This window comes from Clupea harengus, chromosome 4 (assembly GCF_900700415.2).
Source record: "Clupea harengus chromosome 4, Ch_v2.0.2, whole genome shotgun sequence".
NCBI lineage: Eukaryota > Metazoa > Chordata > Actinopteri > Clupeiformes > Clupeidae > Clupea > Clupea harengus.
In genome coordinates, this window is record NC_045155.1 from 14,387,101 (window position 1) to 14,403,109 (window position 16,009).

General features: G+C 44.9%; 1 protein-coding gene across 5 annotated transcripts; it reads left to right on the forward strand.

Moving 5' to 3' along the window:
- Positions 1-37: 37 nt before the first annotated feature.
- On the forward strand, positions 38-15,706 carry plekhm2 (pleckstrin homology domain containing, family M (with RUN domain) member 2). Of its 5 annotated transcripts, none has more exons than XM_031566359.2 (20): positions 38-1,101; positions 2,153-2,259; positions 2,556-2,665; positions 3,070-3,169; positions 3,446-3,533; positions 3,751-3,925; positions 4,400-4,459; positions 5,491-5,755; positions 6,008-6,877; positions 6,977-7,046; positions 7,342-7,432; positions 7,674-7,738; positions 7,931-8,019; positions 8,491-8,623; positions 8,934-9,118; positions 10,605-10,670; positions 11,000-11,159; positions 11,709-11,888; positions 12,017-12,133; positions 12,482-15,706. In XM_031566359.2, exons 1-20 carry the CDS (start codon positions 1,042-1,044, stop codon positions 12,617-12,619), a joined length of 3,129 nt encoding a protein of 1,042 aa, XP_031422219.1. In that variant the 5' UTR covers positions 38-1,041; the 3' UTR covers positions 12,620-15,706. The 5 variants fall into 5 exon arrangements, with proteins under 5 accessions (XP_031422219.1, XP_031422215.1, XP_031422217.1 ...); XM_031566355.2 differs by lacking the exon at positions 4,400-4,459 and adding an exon at positions 4,936-4,998 and having other exon boundaries at positions 11,000-11,198; XM_031566357.2 differs by lacking the exon at positions 4,400-4,459 and adding an exon at positions 4,936-4,998.
- Positions 15,707-16,009: the final 303 nt, after the last annotated feature.

The window sequence follows — 16,009 nt, forward strand, 5'->3', positions numbered from 1 at the left end:
TGTTGTGTGTGTTCCCATCGGATGATGTCATGTCCGGTTAGTCACGAGTTTGTTGACATCTGACTGGCAAGGGGCTGAGAAATGTAGATTGCTTGCTATTGCTTAGTTCTCATTGATACCAAGACAATTGTGGCTTGCGGTATGGATATGTTGAAGCAAACAAATAGCGTTTCGCTGGGACTTTAGGATATACTTAACATACTAACGTACAGATACTAGTTTGTGTTCCAACATGATCAGCTTGCTCACGCAGGCTAACTGACGAACAGACTGAAAGCTAGTATTAGCTATTCCTTGTTAGATAGCGTGAAGTTCTGGGTCTGCACGCTAGCGAGCTAAACAGAACAAATTGAAATGCTTTAAAACTTGGATAACACTCAATGGTTTGTGTCGTCTTTCTGTTTGCCAAATAATGTTCACTCGCTTCAACGTAGTAGAGAGCTAGTCGGCTTATCTAGTCAATGTGTTTGCTGGAAACCTGTCTGTAATAGTTAAGATCTTATTACCACCGACTGGTAACGTTAAGCAAAAGTTCCGTTTTTCATGACCATTTCGGTTTGGTTTACACTCCCCTGACAAACTACTTGCTAATTTTAACTGCGAGGTTGCTTATGCTTGCAACAAAAGTGGACAGCTGTACTGACCCATAACTTCAGCGGAATGGGAAAGAAATTCCAACGCAAATCCAATAATCAAGAAGCACTTAGGCTGAATGGGCTGATGTGTAAGGTTGGCAATGAATTTAAAACTAGTTGTTACTTCGTTCGGTCTGCTTTGGCAGCTGCCACACTACAGGGTTAAGTTGGTAATTTACAGTTGGTTAGCGTTCTAGTTGTCTATGAACTTGGAAAAAATTGAGACTTTCATCCAGTTTTGTAGGTAGCCTATTTAAAGAAAACCTCTTCATAAATGACAACCGTGGGTAGACTTGCTGGACAGCGTTCATTGTAGCTAGTGAAAGCAACGAATAGTGTCCAATTCACAGACGCACTATCCACTGGAAATCAGCTGACATCCGCTGGCGGCCAAGGAGACCAAGTCATGGATCAGCTCAAAGTCAAAGACCGAATACTGGAAAATATCTCTCTGTCGGTGAAGAAGGTAAGTTATATCCCACCAAGCAGATAATTAATGTTTTCAATAATTCAGCGAGCATGTCTGTAGTTCAACCGTGGTTTGTAGAGAGGAAAAGATCAGTCTAAAGTGGGCCTGTTTCGGGTTGAGAAACAACACCCCAACCCACCGGGAACAACTAGCTATTCCCGTGTTTATGTTGACAATGTTTTGGAAAAGACGCAATTACATCACGACATCTATGCTCTATATATAACATGTGGTCGCTTTCATCATTAATTTTGTCTATACATTTTTTGTTTTTAAATCCTCGTCCAACTCCTAAACCATTCTTGTTTGTATGCGGCACAGTGACTGTTGTAAACACTGCCTCCCTCAGAATGCATGCTACCGTCAGTATATCTTAACGTCGCTACATTTCTGTTTACCGCAGTCAGTGACTCATTTAGGCTGAAACGTGTGGCTTGAAACAGTCGATACATTATTGTGGTCACCAATTGTCGTTATTAACGGCATATTTGCTCTTTCTGGGGCGCCAGGGCACACTACTGCAAGAGCTCCCGACCTGGTCAATTGAAATCAGCAGCGTACATTTTGTTCTGATGTCATTTATGTACTGGATATATTCCAATACTGATAACGTCATTTAAGCCATATCGACCATATCTGTGACCCATTAGTACCACTCCCGATACTGTATTACATGGTACCAGTGCTGCGATGCCTTTGTCTTTTTCCCTCGCTTTTTTTGACATAGCGACCTACTTCTGCTTTATGTGTTTCTGACGTTTCCTGTTCCAAGTTTTGAGGTCACATGACTATCAGGTGCTTGGAATTTATGTGGGTTCACAAAAGCTGATAGAGTCAAACGCTTATTATTGCTAATCCGTAGTTCAAAATCAGACCCTTTCTTTTTCAATCATTATAACCTTTTTGACCCCCTGCATGAAATAAATATAACATATTTATATTTATCTCATGCAGGGATACATATATATTTTTTATCTCGTGTCATATCTATTCGTCTATTCGAATAGCGTTTTATGAATGTTCAACCTTACACTCTGACTCTTTCCAGCTGCAGAGTTACTTTGCTGCCTGCGAAGATGAAACCCCAGCCATTCGTAACCATGACCGTGTTTTACAACGCCTCTGTGAACACCTGGACCATGCCTTGCTCTATGGGTAAGGCTGCTGGTAGTTCAAACAGCATGTATGTTCATTTGTGCGACAGTAAAATATGACATGAGATTTTGGGCTATGAATGCAGACAACAGACAATGCCAGCCTTGTTTGACTGAGAACATGTACCAGAGTTATGGTTTCAGCTCCCATGGGAATAGCCACAGATGTAATGCACAGCATGTTGTCAGTGCAGTGCAGTTCACTGTGCTGCTAGTGTGTACTGAATATATAAATACATTTTGTTCCATTCTTATACTCTGTCCATTCATGCTTCTGTGTGTCTGTTTGTGTTAAAGGCTCCAGGACATCTCCTTAGGATACTGGGTCCTTGTCCTACACTTCACACGCAGAGAAGCTGTGCGGCAGATAGAGGAGCTCAAGCATATAGCTACCAACCTTGGCCGCAGTGAGCACTAACCCCTATCTATTTCACTTGCATAGAGTGTGTTCCTCTCTGGACTGCACTTCTGTGTTCTGCCTGTCACATTACACTGCAAGGCAAAAGCAAGAGTATATTGATCCAGCAGTCATTGTGTGGTGCAACCCTGGGTCACATAGGCAGCCACTGAAAGGTCACCCTCCTAGTGATCCAGAGTGCAAACGGAAGCCGTTTGATTGTTAATTATTTGTTTTCTCTAGTACAAGCACAAGTAAGGGCTCCTTGCCTCGTTATATTTCCTCAGACTTGTGTTCCTTTAAAAATTGTATTCTTGCATGACTGAATTCATTGTAGACTGGCCTAACTGTACATTTCCAGCTCTGTTGGGGCTAGATGGTTTAAATGGGATTGTTGTCTGGCTTGCTGTATAGGTCGTGCTTGGCTGTACCTGGCCCTCAGCGAGAGTTCGTTAGAAAGCTACCTCCGCCTTTTCCAAGAGAACCAGGCTCTGCTGCAGAAATATTACTTTAAGTGAGTACTGTCATATGAGTTGCATGTTGACACTTGTTAACAGTGTTACTTGTAGGGTTGGGCATGGTAATCACAAGCGAAAAAAACTGTTAATCCTGAAGGATATTTGGGAGGATTGTTTATACTGCCCTTTAGGTTAATTTGGCTTAAAGTTTGAGTTGAAAATCCCAGCTTTGATAGCTGAAGTAGACATAAGATAGAAACTTATTTATATAGATAAATATATGTTCTCCTGAATATTTCGCTGTCTTATTGTCTTGTCTTATTTTCCTGTAGAAATGCATTGGTGTGCAGCCATGACCACCTTACCCTTTTTGTCACATTGGTCTCTGGACTGGAGTTTATCCGGTTTGACCTAGAACTGGTATGTTTTACCATACTCACAAAAATAATTACTCACTGTGTTCACTCGATGACTCTCAAAACAAAACAAAAACTTCTAGTATTAGATTGCACTTGTAATAGAATGTGTTAGAAGGTGAATGTCTGTCTCCCTCCCGGATTATACCTTGTAGCCTATGTCATTACATTTGTAGAGCTTGTAAAACCGTTTTTTTATTCCTCTTCTTTTCCGGTTCTAGGATGTCCCCTATCTAGACGTAGCCCCCTACATGCCTGAATACTACAAGCCACAGAATCTTCTGGACTTTGAGGAGAGGTTGCCTAGTTCGGACAGTTTGTCGCTCCACTCCTTCACATCCCTCACCTCGACCAATCTGGAGTGGGATGACAGTGCCATTGCCCCGTCCAGCGAAGGTAAGAGCCGCCATGCTCTCCTCTTTTCTCCATTTTTGCGGCATTTACGCTTTCACCTTTATTAGCAATTCTTTATTCATCTACATTCTGTATGTCATACAGGTCACACTCATTCACTCAGCACAGTTTGGGAATTTGAAAGTGAGAGTGAAACTTGAGAGCGAAGAATGGTTTTGCTGTCTATGTTACTCCTGACTTATGCAGCTTATGTAAGCAGCCACTGTTATGTTGTGGAACTGCGTCACATGCAAAGGTTTAGATGTCAGTGCAACACACAGCTCATTTTCTCACTACTGCATTGTCCGGTAATTACATAGGCTAGTTTCACCACATGTTATTTCACCTTCACTCGGCTTTTTATGTCGTCATTTTCTGTTCATTGCATTCTCTTTATTTCTTTTCTTTCTCCCCTGTCTTCATCTTGTCATATTTTTTTCCCCACCTAATGTTGAGTCTTATTCCTCCTTTTTTTAGATTATGATTTCGGTGACATCTTCCCTGTGTTGCCGTCAATGCCAAATGCAGACTGGGGAGGTGGGACATGGTTACTCCCCCTTCTCCCGTCCCATGCCTCCCTACCCCCGCACCACCACACACCGCACCTCACCTTTGCACCTCCCAACCCCACACATACACACCCACCCACAACATGTCTACAGCCACACCTCTGCTGGTTGAGGAGTGCATGCTGCCTTGTTCTGTGTCGCTTTTTATGGTACACTAATGAAACGTTTGCTCAACATCAAGGCTACTCAGACTGAGGCCTGTGGGCTAGGAATCAGCTGGGTGTTTCAATGTAGATATTTATTCCAGTCTGGGTGTGTATAGCAGTCTGGGGTTTGGTGGAAGAGAATGTTATGTTGAAATAGCCTATGTGTTGTCCTGTATGTGCTATACCTTGTACCTTCTTTTCATTACATTTACATTGCATTGCCATTACATTTGCATTGTAAATGAGGTTACCAATTGCTCAACCAAGTTAGCTCTCTGACCGAGTGATATTATTTTAGTGATTATTTCAAAAACAGCGCAACAGCACTGTCCAGTTAGATGTGAGATTCAGAGATATTCAGGTGAGTGTTGGCAAATCTTGTGTCTGGTAGCAGCATCAGCATTTTACTAAATAATCCTGCAATGCCTGATGCAGCCACTGCTACGCTAACCCTGTGAATACCTGCCTTTGTTATAACCTTATTCACCCACATGGCGCTGGTTCTGCATGTTTTAGGCCTGGGCTCAACCAACTATCCATATGCTTCAATGTCAGTGTCAGTGTTTGATTGAATGAAACGTATTTTCTAAAGTGTGCAAGCTAGAATAATGAAGTTGATTTAAGTAGTTAGTAGTTCTCAAGTTGTTATTTAAGTGAAATGACACTGATCTGAAGCTATAGCAGTATGGTTGAAATCAGGCCCATCCGGTCTTGACGGTTTCCGTGTCAGCTTTTACCTGATGTTTGTCTGTGCTGAACTGCGCATCAGTGTATGTCCCTGTGTGTTTGAAACTGAGACTCTCACGTGAGCCATGTTGTGTTTTGAGCACGTGTCTCCTCTCTGCTTACCTAGAGGGGGACCTGACCGACCCAGTTAGCGCACCCCGCTCCACCGTGTCTGACCCGCAAACCGTGGTCTACGACTCCGGAGTGGTCCGATCCACGGGGCCCCCGTCCAGAACCACCTCGCTCTCACACAGCCCCACCTTCCGGCACAACCCGTTCAATGAGGACTCGGACACCAACACCTCGGCCGACGTGACGCCGGTGCACAGCAGGCACGAGGCCGCCACGGGCGATGACACCGAGAGCACCAGCACCGAACTGGAAGTAATCCGGTGAGCTTTGCTTGCATGGGCCGCATACAGGTAGCCTATCGTATACACACTTATTCTCTCTAATGGGTCAGATCTGGTGGCATGGCTCTCAGTTGTCGGGTCTGGTTAAACACCTAATGAGGGGATTCAAACAGTCCCTGGACACAAAATTAATAGAGACAGTTTGGTTTCTTGTGTGCATTGCATTTTAATGAATTGAGTTTGACAGCATGTATCGGTTGAATGAATGTGTTATTATTTGTGTCGCCTCAGATTGGCCCGGCGAAGGAAGCCAGCCAAGAAGCGGCGTGGGAAGGAGTCCACAGGCTCTGTGAGCAGCATACAGAATATGTCCTCTGCAGAACTGGGGGAGGTTGAGGAGGGACATCTGTCTGGGGCCATGAGGGGTCAGGAAACAGACCCCCATACTGGAGACAGCTGGAGTGCCTCCGAGGGCCAGGACGGGCTGGGGTCAGACACTACGCGGAGGAAGAGCAAGGAAGACGGAGATGAAGAAGATCCCGAGGCCCTGTTGCGGCTCCCCGAGATGACGGACACCTCCATGGACAGTGTGGGCCAGCCCCTGTGTGACGTCATGGACCGGCTGAACGGCACCCTGGATCGAGAGAGCTGGGAGAGAGGGGAGGAAGAAAAGGAAGGGGTGGACGAAGACGCGGTCGAAGGCAGAGGGAGGAGAGGCTCGTCCGGCCACCCCGGCACCAAAGCAGCGGCGCCACCTCCCCTGCAGCAGCCCTTTCGGGACGATTCGGGGGGTGAGCCACCAGACCCTGTGGGCCAGCCTGGCCCTCTGGCCCACAGCCCTAGCTTCCTGCAGGCCCCCCCGGCCCCCGCAGACTTCTACTGCTTTACCCCTCACAGTCCGGACCCTGCTGCCGCAAGTGGTGGCTACCATGACTTTGCAGGGGATGGCCAGCCACCGTCTCTTCCTGGTGGCCATGAGGCTGAGGGAGAGGCAGAGGCACCAGCGCCACAGCACGCCCACAGCCACGCCATAGAGGGGGAGGAGACAGGGGCAGAGGAGGCCCCCATTCTGGAGAATGGACTTCCTCCTGATGAAGAGGATGAGGAGCAGGGCGAGGAGCACCCCAGTCCCACAGAGTGCTCCCATCCAGCAGAATTCAGGTGAGATGCCATTCCGCCGTTCAGTGATGGATATAATGAAGCCCAGCTTGTTGTGAGTTTGGGCACAGTGATGAGCCTTGTTTTTGTGCATTCCAACAGCGTGGACAACAATCACCTGCTCCTGCTCATGATTCATGTCTTCAGAGAGAATGAGGAGCAACTCTTTAAGGTACGGCCAACTTCGATTTCACAGTTTGGATGTCAAATGTAGTTTAAATGTAGTTTTGTATCCATAACTCAGAACTGATAGCATTTTTTACTATTTTCGAAAAGCACAGTTTAAAACAGACTGTCATAGCCATGTGTTGTATTCGTATACTCATGTAGGACTTTGGTAAGCTGTTGGATTTCTCAGTGGCTCTACTGACAGTGTGGCCATATGGTCTGTTGACTGAGCATTTCTTGCGTTGGGGGTTGCTGGTGCTGTATTGATTGTTAGTCTGAAAGGCCTCGTTATGTTCCAGATGGCGAGAATGAGCACGGGACACATGGAGGGGGACCTTCAGGCCCTCTACCTGCTGCTGACAGACTGCTACATCTATCTGCTGCGCAAAGGTGAGCCTCCACCCACAGCACGTCGTCCGCTCAAGCACACCTTTGCGTTGGATTACTTTCCCGCTCGTACACATTATTGATATTATTGAGGAACGTGGTGTGATCGTTTACACAATCTCAGTGATCTCAAGTCACACAAAAGGCATGAGTTGCTGACACTGTGTCTTTTGTCTCTTTGCTCTCTTGCTTTCTCTCTCTCTCTCTGTTTCTCTTCCTCCCTCTCTCTGTTTCTCTTCCTCAGGGGCTGCAGAGAAGCCTTATATGGTTGAAGAAGCTGTGTCATACAATGAGCTGGACTATGTCTCTGTGAGTTGTGACATTGTGTATATTTGTTTTATTGTTGTTATATTGTGTGTATTTGGATTGTGCCAAATAGTATTTTATGAAAAGCAAATCATTTTTTAATGGTAATAAGTAACACTCAGAATGATACTTACTTTAGCCTACATTAGAAAGATGGTCGCTGCTGAATGGATGGCACGTTCTCATTCTTTCCAGGTGGGGTTGGACCAGCAGACAGTTACACTGGTGTGCACAAACAGGAGAAGACAGTTTCTGCTAGATACAGGAGATTCATCCTTGACTGTGTGAGTGTGTTATCATGTTCAGCTCGTCGTTGGTTTCCTGTTGCTTATCGGAAGGTTCTTAACGTGCCTTATCTCAGTCCACTTGGAACAGCCTTCAAGATAGTTTTTCTCTCTTGACACCATCTTACCCATTCAAGCAGTGAATCACCACTCTTGTAAAGAAAGCAGAATAGATTTGACTGTGGCCTTAGTTTGCATTTACCTTTGTACTTGCTTTACTCCCTCTCAAGCTAGAATGTCATAGTATGAAAATGTAGCACATTCGTTCTTTCTCTCTGTGTCCCCCTTCCCCCACCACTTTGCTGTCAGTATCTCTCAAATTAAGTGTTGGAACTGGCATGACAATACATTTATCACCAATTTTATTATCATGTTACAGTACAGTAAATAATACTTAATATCTAACAAAGCTCTCTCTCTCTCTCTCTCTCCCTCTCACACCCTTTCACATACATTTTCACACACACACAGCTGGTTTCTTAACATTCTGAGGTCGGCCATGATAAACGGCTGTCGAGAGCCTCCCTACCCCTCGGTTCTCACGGATGCCACCATGGAGAAACTGGCTCTCACCAAGTTTGTGTGTCAGGAAACCCACTGTGAGGTATGTGTGGGCTGCTGCACTCTCCTCTCTCAGCGTGGTTTGTGCAGAGGGCAAGGCAAATCAGTTAGTTTTGATTTTAATGTAAACACTGCATGATGATAGTGTGTTTGACCTTAAACAGACAATGCCTTTTCCAAATGTACAATTTTCCAAAACTCCAAAGCTATTTATATTGAACAAACAGATGGAGCTTATGTGTTGAGGAGGTTTTCATCTTTTAAAATACAGTTCTTCTCATTTGTCTGATGTATAACTGAGCTTTATCAGCCAACCAGTGAGGGTTTCTCCCGTGTGCTGTTTGTTTACACAGGTTGCTGACGTCAACATCTGCCTGTACTCGTTGGTGCACTGGGAGGACCCCATGGACATGGGCGTGGCCTCTCAGCCCTCTAGCTCTGTTGAATCGGGCAGCATCAAGGAAGGGCCCCTGCTCTACCGGGCCGGCAGCACCTACCTGGGCAAGGAGCTGTGGAAGAGCTGCTACCTGGCGCTCAGGTAGACTGCAAACAGCTGCTGCTCTCCGTCAGCACAAAAGTGCAAAATGCTGAATTTCTTTATCTGGGCAGCAATAGTTTATTTAGTTTTTCATTAAACAGTAGAATGCATGTGAATGTAGAGGAAATCAATGTAAAAATGGAGCTGGTGGCTGGAAGAGCATAGGTTTCGTACTAAAACCTTGCCTGGAAACTCCCGAGACATTCCAGACATTCTTCCCTAGTAGAGCTGATTCAGCTCAATAAGCGATTAATCAGCTGAGCCATGTGAGTTTAGGGGTGAAATAGTTTAGCATCAGCGATGAGTCAGTGAGCAATAGCCTACCCAACTCTGACGTGTTCCAAGATGTGGTGCTCAAGTTGTCATTAAGAAATGAGAGAAAACTGGGCACACTTCTGTATCTGCGGGACACCCTCAAATGAGAATTAAAAAATCCGGCACTGTGGTAGGAGATGGAAGCAGTTTGGTGCCTCCTCAGCATCTGGCAGAGACGTCTGGCACCAAAGAGCCATAACAGTCTCACGGGCAGATTGCAGGAAGGGAATTGATTATTATGGAAAGACAGTAAGCTAAGTGTAGTCTACAAAATAACAATATATCCTGTGTACAACCAGTGACAATATGTCTTACAACCTGGAAAATGTTTGTTTTTAAAGATGGCAAAATTGGCTGAAAATGACATTCCTTTTCCAGTGTGGCTGTTTGTTTAGGTGGGGTGGGTGGCCGTGTTTATAAGATTCAGATAAAATAAATTAAATGAATGCAGAGGAGATAGTGTCTTACCTTCCAGAATACAACTGGCGCCAAAAACGTACTCTTCTAGCGCCATAACATACAACCCCAAACACACCGCAAACCCAATCAAGATGTGTTTGGAGGGAAAATCTGCTGATGGAACACTTGCAGCGTTAGATTGGCTGACCCAGAACCGCAACCTCACTAGGAGCTTAGTGGGATCATCTAGGGAGAAGTACAAAAACAACATGACCAAAACAAGTCAACTGAGGAGTTTTGCAAGGAATTTGGAAGAATTCACCACAGAATTACATGAAAACATAATGTTCACAGCAGTTTACCAAAACAAACAAGATTCTGTTTTGTATTTTGAAGGATGCCATACATAGCACTTCCTGGCACCAGAATGTCTTGTTTTTGTTTTTACGGGATTAGCATTTATGTCTTTTCATTGTGTAGTCGCTGTGGTATTTCACAAACAAGCAAAAAAGCCTGGCCAGATAGGTTGCTTTAACCGAATGTTGGCATAAGCCTTTCCTGTATAACAGCTTTAAGGTTTGCCCAGTGCACACAGCAGCTAATGAGTTTAAATGAAAAGTTAGACAAACCCATCTCATGGTTGTCCTGTCGGTGGTGCCGATTGGAAATACTTCATGGGGTGATTCATTGTTCTTTTACCTCACTGTGATGGCCCTCAGTGTTGTTGTATGTTAAAGGCATACATCCTCATGATGTCATCTTATCTGCGCAGTAACGGCATCCTGTACCAGTACCCCGAGAAGACTGACGTGACCCCGTTGCTGTCCATCACCATGGGGTGAGATTGTCTTTGTGTGTAGATTTAATTTCTTACTGTCACCATGTTTATATATCATCTGGCTTACCCCATTTCCCTACATATTAATTCCTCCACCATTATATGCTTAATATATCCCTCCTTCATTTATGGTCATAAGGTACCACAAACAATGCTGTTCTTTATCCCGATAATCCCATGTCGTGTTCAGTCAGCGCTGAGTCTAACTCCATGTGTGTGTGTGTGTGTGTGTGTGTGGTGTGTGTGGTGTGTGTGGTGTGTGTGTTGTGTGTGTTGTGTGTGTGTGTGTGTGTGTGTGTGTGTGTGTGTGTGTGTGTCCCTCTGCGCAGCGGGGAGCACTGCGGGGGCTGCCGGCGGTCCAACAGCACCGAGCGGCCGCACGCCTTCCAGGTGATCCTGACCGACCGCGCCCCGCTCGAGCTGAGTGCCGAAAACGAGCAGGACATGGCCGAATGGATGCAGCTGCTCTGCCAGTCGGTCTCCAAAGGGGTCCGTATCGCTGGTGCACCCCCGGCACCTTCACCATCAGTTAGTTCATATTACATCTGTGCACTCAAAACATTTGTCAGTTGTTTTTTTGATGAGCTGTGTGGTGCCAGTGCCATGATATTTACATAATAGGCCAAAGTTTTTGTTAGCAGTTATTTTATGTCACTATGGCGAGCGGCCTAAGAGGAGATGCATGCAAATGCTCTCTGTATAATAGTCCTTTCAGTTACTGGAAGCCTGTATGCTCATGGTCTGAAGCCTCAGTGTTACGGTTCTGTATGAGTCGGAACAGCTGGAAGAAAGAGGACGGCAGTACATGAAAACTCTGTCATACTGCTTGTGTGTCCACATGCGCCAAGCTGCAGACCCCACACAGTCTCTCCCCGGTCTGTCCTCCTACGCCTTCTCTAGCATTAGCATTCCACACAAAAGCCCCCTTCATTGTCTTGTGACTCAGTCTTAATGTTTACTGGCTGGACTAGGCTGAACCGTGTCCTAACGTTGGTTGCTTTGTGTTTTTTTCCGTCCCTGGTCTGTCGGTGTTCTCAGGTGATTCCACAAGGTGTCACACCTTCGCCCTGCATCCCGTGCTGCCTTGTGGTCACAACCAGCAGGTTGCTGACGTGCCACCAGGACTGTCAGACCAGTTTCTTCCGCTCGCTGGGCGCCGCTGAGCTGTGTGATGTCACCGCTGTCTGTTTGGAGGATGATAAGGCATACTGTGTGATTGTAAGACTCCACGCTGTCAGCTCATTTAAAAAATGCACTGTGGAATTAAAAGAAATGGCTTTCTGACACTTCTATTTTTTTTTTTTTTTGCCTTTCTTTCTTTCTTTTCTCTCTCTCTCTCTCTGTAGGAGTTTTCTGTGGATCGGGCCAAGTTCCTTCCTCCCTGGGTTCTGTATTTCAGTGGCTGTGAGGAGAGGGACCGCTTCCTGGAGGCACTAGATAGGGCATGGAAAGACATCTTTCAGGTGAGCGTGAAAAACAGTCCCCTGCGCTCCCAATGAAGTCCCACTCAGGTGTAGAACTGGCAGTGGTAACCTCCAGCCATTATTTCCTCCCCCCCCCCTTTTTTCATGCCACCTGTTTAAGTTAGTACAGTACAGTAGTAGTCATCACTACATTTAGTAGAGTGATTTAGTAATCTAAGGAGAAGTTAGGAAGAGAATTTAGTAAAAGAAAAGTTACTAAGGCTGAAGTGTTTTGTCATTCACAGTTAATGGATGCTGTGTTGTAGTCATCAAATTCATTCAAGAGTGGAGGATCTTAAATGGCTCTCTGTATAAGCCTTCTTCTCCCCTTGCCCCCCCCCCCCGCAGGTGTGTCTGCCGCGAAAGACCATCTCCGAGCCGTCTGTGCAGAAGCGCTGCGGCGAGGCGCTGGCTCTCATCCACAGCGCGTGGCAGCGCAGCGACAGCCTGCACCGCGGCCGCTTACAGAGAGAGCCCTGGTGCTGAGTGGGTGCTGAGGCCCTCAGCGCCCCAGCCACCAGACCCCCCCCCACAAACACACACACAGACGGTACCACCCTGGGCCAGAGTACGGATCGATGCCTGAGGACTTTCTGAAGTGTGCAGTCGCAGCTGCTGGCGTTGCTGCCATGCGGCTCTGGGTGGGACTCTGTTTACACTTCTGCCTTGCACAAATATTCAGGCTTATGTTCTGCTTAACGTTACTGCTTCGGGACGAGGGGGCACGAGGCTGAAGGAACACGCACCCTCTGTGCCACCAGGGATCGTGCACCAATCGGTGAACAAATGTCAAGGTCATGTTTGAACTCTAAACCACCATCCTAATTGCACCTAAGTGTATATATGTACATTCAACATGTATGAAATACTGACAAGATACCGAACAGTGGAGTCCAGTTGTTGTAGGGCTTTCATACTGTATGGCTGCCTTCTCCCTTTATTTTATCTGCTAGCTAATATTGTTACCTCACGTGATGCCCATCTTACACTCAGTACCTACTTGTCTGCAAGTGTTGGTAGTCGATGAGGTTTGCGCAGTGAGTGAATCTGCAAGAAAGTTTACAGCTTAGACTGTTACGTGGATACAAGGTCTGCATATGAGGTGTGCCACAATGGTGATGGATTGTGTTGCTTTTTAAAGCAGCTAGAATTTTGTTTTTTTAATCTGACAAACTGGGCATACCACAGACACATAAACATTAAGGAGAGAGAAGAAAATGAGAGAATATGCTTGCATACAACTAATTGCAAGATTGCACATTTCTTTTAACGTTCTCTTTTGTATCTTCTTTTGAAGTAACTGGGTGATGCTGTGTGTGGTTGTGTGTGAGGTTGTGTGTGTGTGTGTGTGTGTGAGTGTGTGTGTGAGAGAGAGGGAGAGAGACAGACAGAGAATGTGGTTTAGAGCATTTCAGTGTTTCTAAACATTTGTATGTCTTTGTAGGTTTATTTGTAATTCTGTCTAGAGACACGAGGGGCAGAATGGGGAGCAATAGTTGCATAGGGGTGTTGTGTGTTGGCTCACGTTAGATCTTAAAGATAATTATTCACCATATCAGGCTAGCATATTACTCCCCTCTGCTTGGGGAGTGTGGAGTATTGAGCACTAAGTAGTTCATGGTAAAGTGCGATGACGGATGCATCTTTCGTGCGAAGGTAAAGTAAATCAAGGCACCACAATCAATGCCAGTGGGATTAGGAATCACATTAGTAGGCTGCTGGTAGTGTCTGAGCATTATGTATATGATGTGATCTGTAACTATGTATTAGTATGTAACATATTGAGGTACTTCACTTCAGTCTCCTGCACTGCATGTATACTGCACTATAAGTGTGGCAGAAATACATGTTAAAATATTAACACTGTGGCAGATATTTGATACACTTTTAGTTGACCGTCACTTGGAAGAGGTTTTGATGTGTAGCCATCGTTTTTGGTGTGATGAAGGGGCACAGTTTTGTTGAAGGTAAATGCATTTCTGTGCTAAGCAGAAGAGGCAGAAGTGGTGAGAGGTATGAAATTTGGTCACGGGGGCGAATTATTATGGAATCTGATGACAAATGACCCGAAGGGTGACCCAGCCATAGCTTGGTGCTTACATTGACATTAATGAATTTGCCTGGCAGTTTTATCCCAAGTGACTAAACATGTAGGGAATGAATATGTTCTACGTCCACATGGCCTCCCTGACAAGTGCTTGTCATTCTTTAACAACATTGCATGAGCATATCATTTAGTATCCTCTTCTGCATTCAGGTATGTCCACATATAGGCACTATACATCTCTGGCTGAGACCAGAGGGTTATACTTGGTAGTCGTCATCCATTATAATCTCCTTTTGCCAGTGCAATAATGCCGTTGTGTGCACGTGTTAAGGTACATAAGGAGAAGGGAACAGCTGGCATTCCTTGGATGTCCAGAGAAGTTGTTAGGGCGCATGTGAAGTAAATGGCTAAGTGGTATAAAAGAGGCTGTTTGCATTTTACACTTGACAGCATGGTGGCCTTCACATAATAATTCAATGTAGAAGACTGCTCCGTGTGTGTGTGTGTGTGTGTGTGTGTGTGTGTGTGTGTGTGTGTGTGTGTGTGTGTGAGAGAGTGTGTGAGAGAGAGAGAGAGAGAGAGAGAGAGCATGTGAATGCGGGAGTGAGTGTGTGTGTTTATTTAGGACATGCTTATAAATGTTGCCTTGTAGCCCGGCTTTGGAGGAAGCTGTCATATTTTTTTTCCATTTAGAGTGTTCTGAGATATGCGAAAACCACAAATGTCAGTGGATGTGCGCCATATGATATCTTGAATGTGTCTCAACAGTGTTTTCTTCGCTTGCTATTTTGGGCTCTGTGTCATTTTCACCCATCTTTCAGACCCCAAACTTTCTGTGGTGTTGCTTTGAAAACAGATATTACACCTCAGGTTAGCAATGATGCACAATAAATGGAAACTCCATGTAAACCTCCTCCAGAATGTGTTCAGCTGTTCTGGTCTTTTGACTTCTCTCTTTACTTTGCTCTTTTTTTGTTTGTTACTTCTCAAGTTTGTTTTCTAGTCCCTTGCAAATATGTTGAGTGAGTGGACTTGATTGCACACTGGACATGGGGTGTGGTGGTGATGATGTTTTTGTTGATGTGACTGCTAAGTATAAAAGTTGAAGATGATTCCACATAATGAAGATGGCGTAGAGACGAGACTAGAAAGATCTGAAATCTCAGGACAATAACGAGACGTTTCCCAGTATACTGCAGTTTGAGTGTTTGCACATTGCTGGCCAATGATGGATTACATCTGTTAAATGATCATGGGATGGAGCATTAGTTGTTTTGTTTTGCTGTTATTAAGTTTTTGTAATATTTGTTTTTTAAATATATATATTTAGTTGCCTTTTGCAGAAGGTGTAGTAATGTGTAATGGGAGGTGACTGTATTCTAACACTTGATCTCAGATACACTAAAAGCTGCATGTGCAGAAATGTTTTTTTTTTTAACCTTGTGTTCATATGGTAATTAATGTATATAGAAATCACTTTTGTTTTTGTAAATGGGACAAAATATGAATAAAGAAACCAAAATTAATGGATTTGCTTATGTTTTGATATTCAAGGCCTGCAGGAAAGCAAACACCCTTATGGAATATTCTGGAATGGAGACTAAGTGTTAGCAGGAGAAAGCTGAAATAGATGTTATGGCTGATATATTATGATTTATTCTGCACAGACAGGGTTTCATAAACTACAAGCAGAATGTTTCTGTCCCACTGTATGCTTTATACTGTGTCTTAAAAGCCTTGCAATAATGGGTTTTAAGCCAGATCCTTGTCTCATCTGGAACCACTAGGTAATTAGTGCCTTTGTATGATTTGTGAATCTATCACACTTA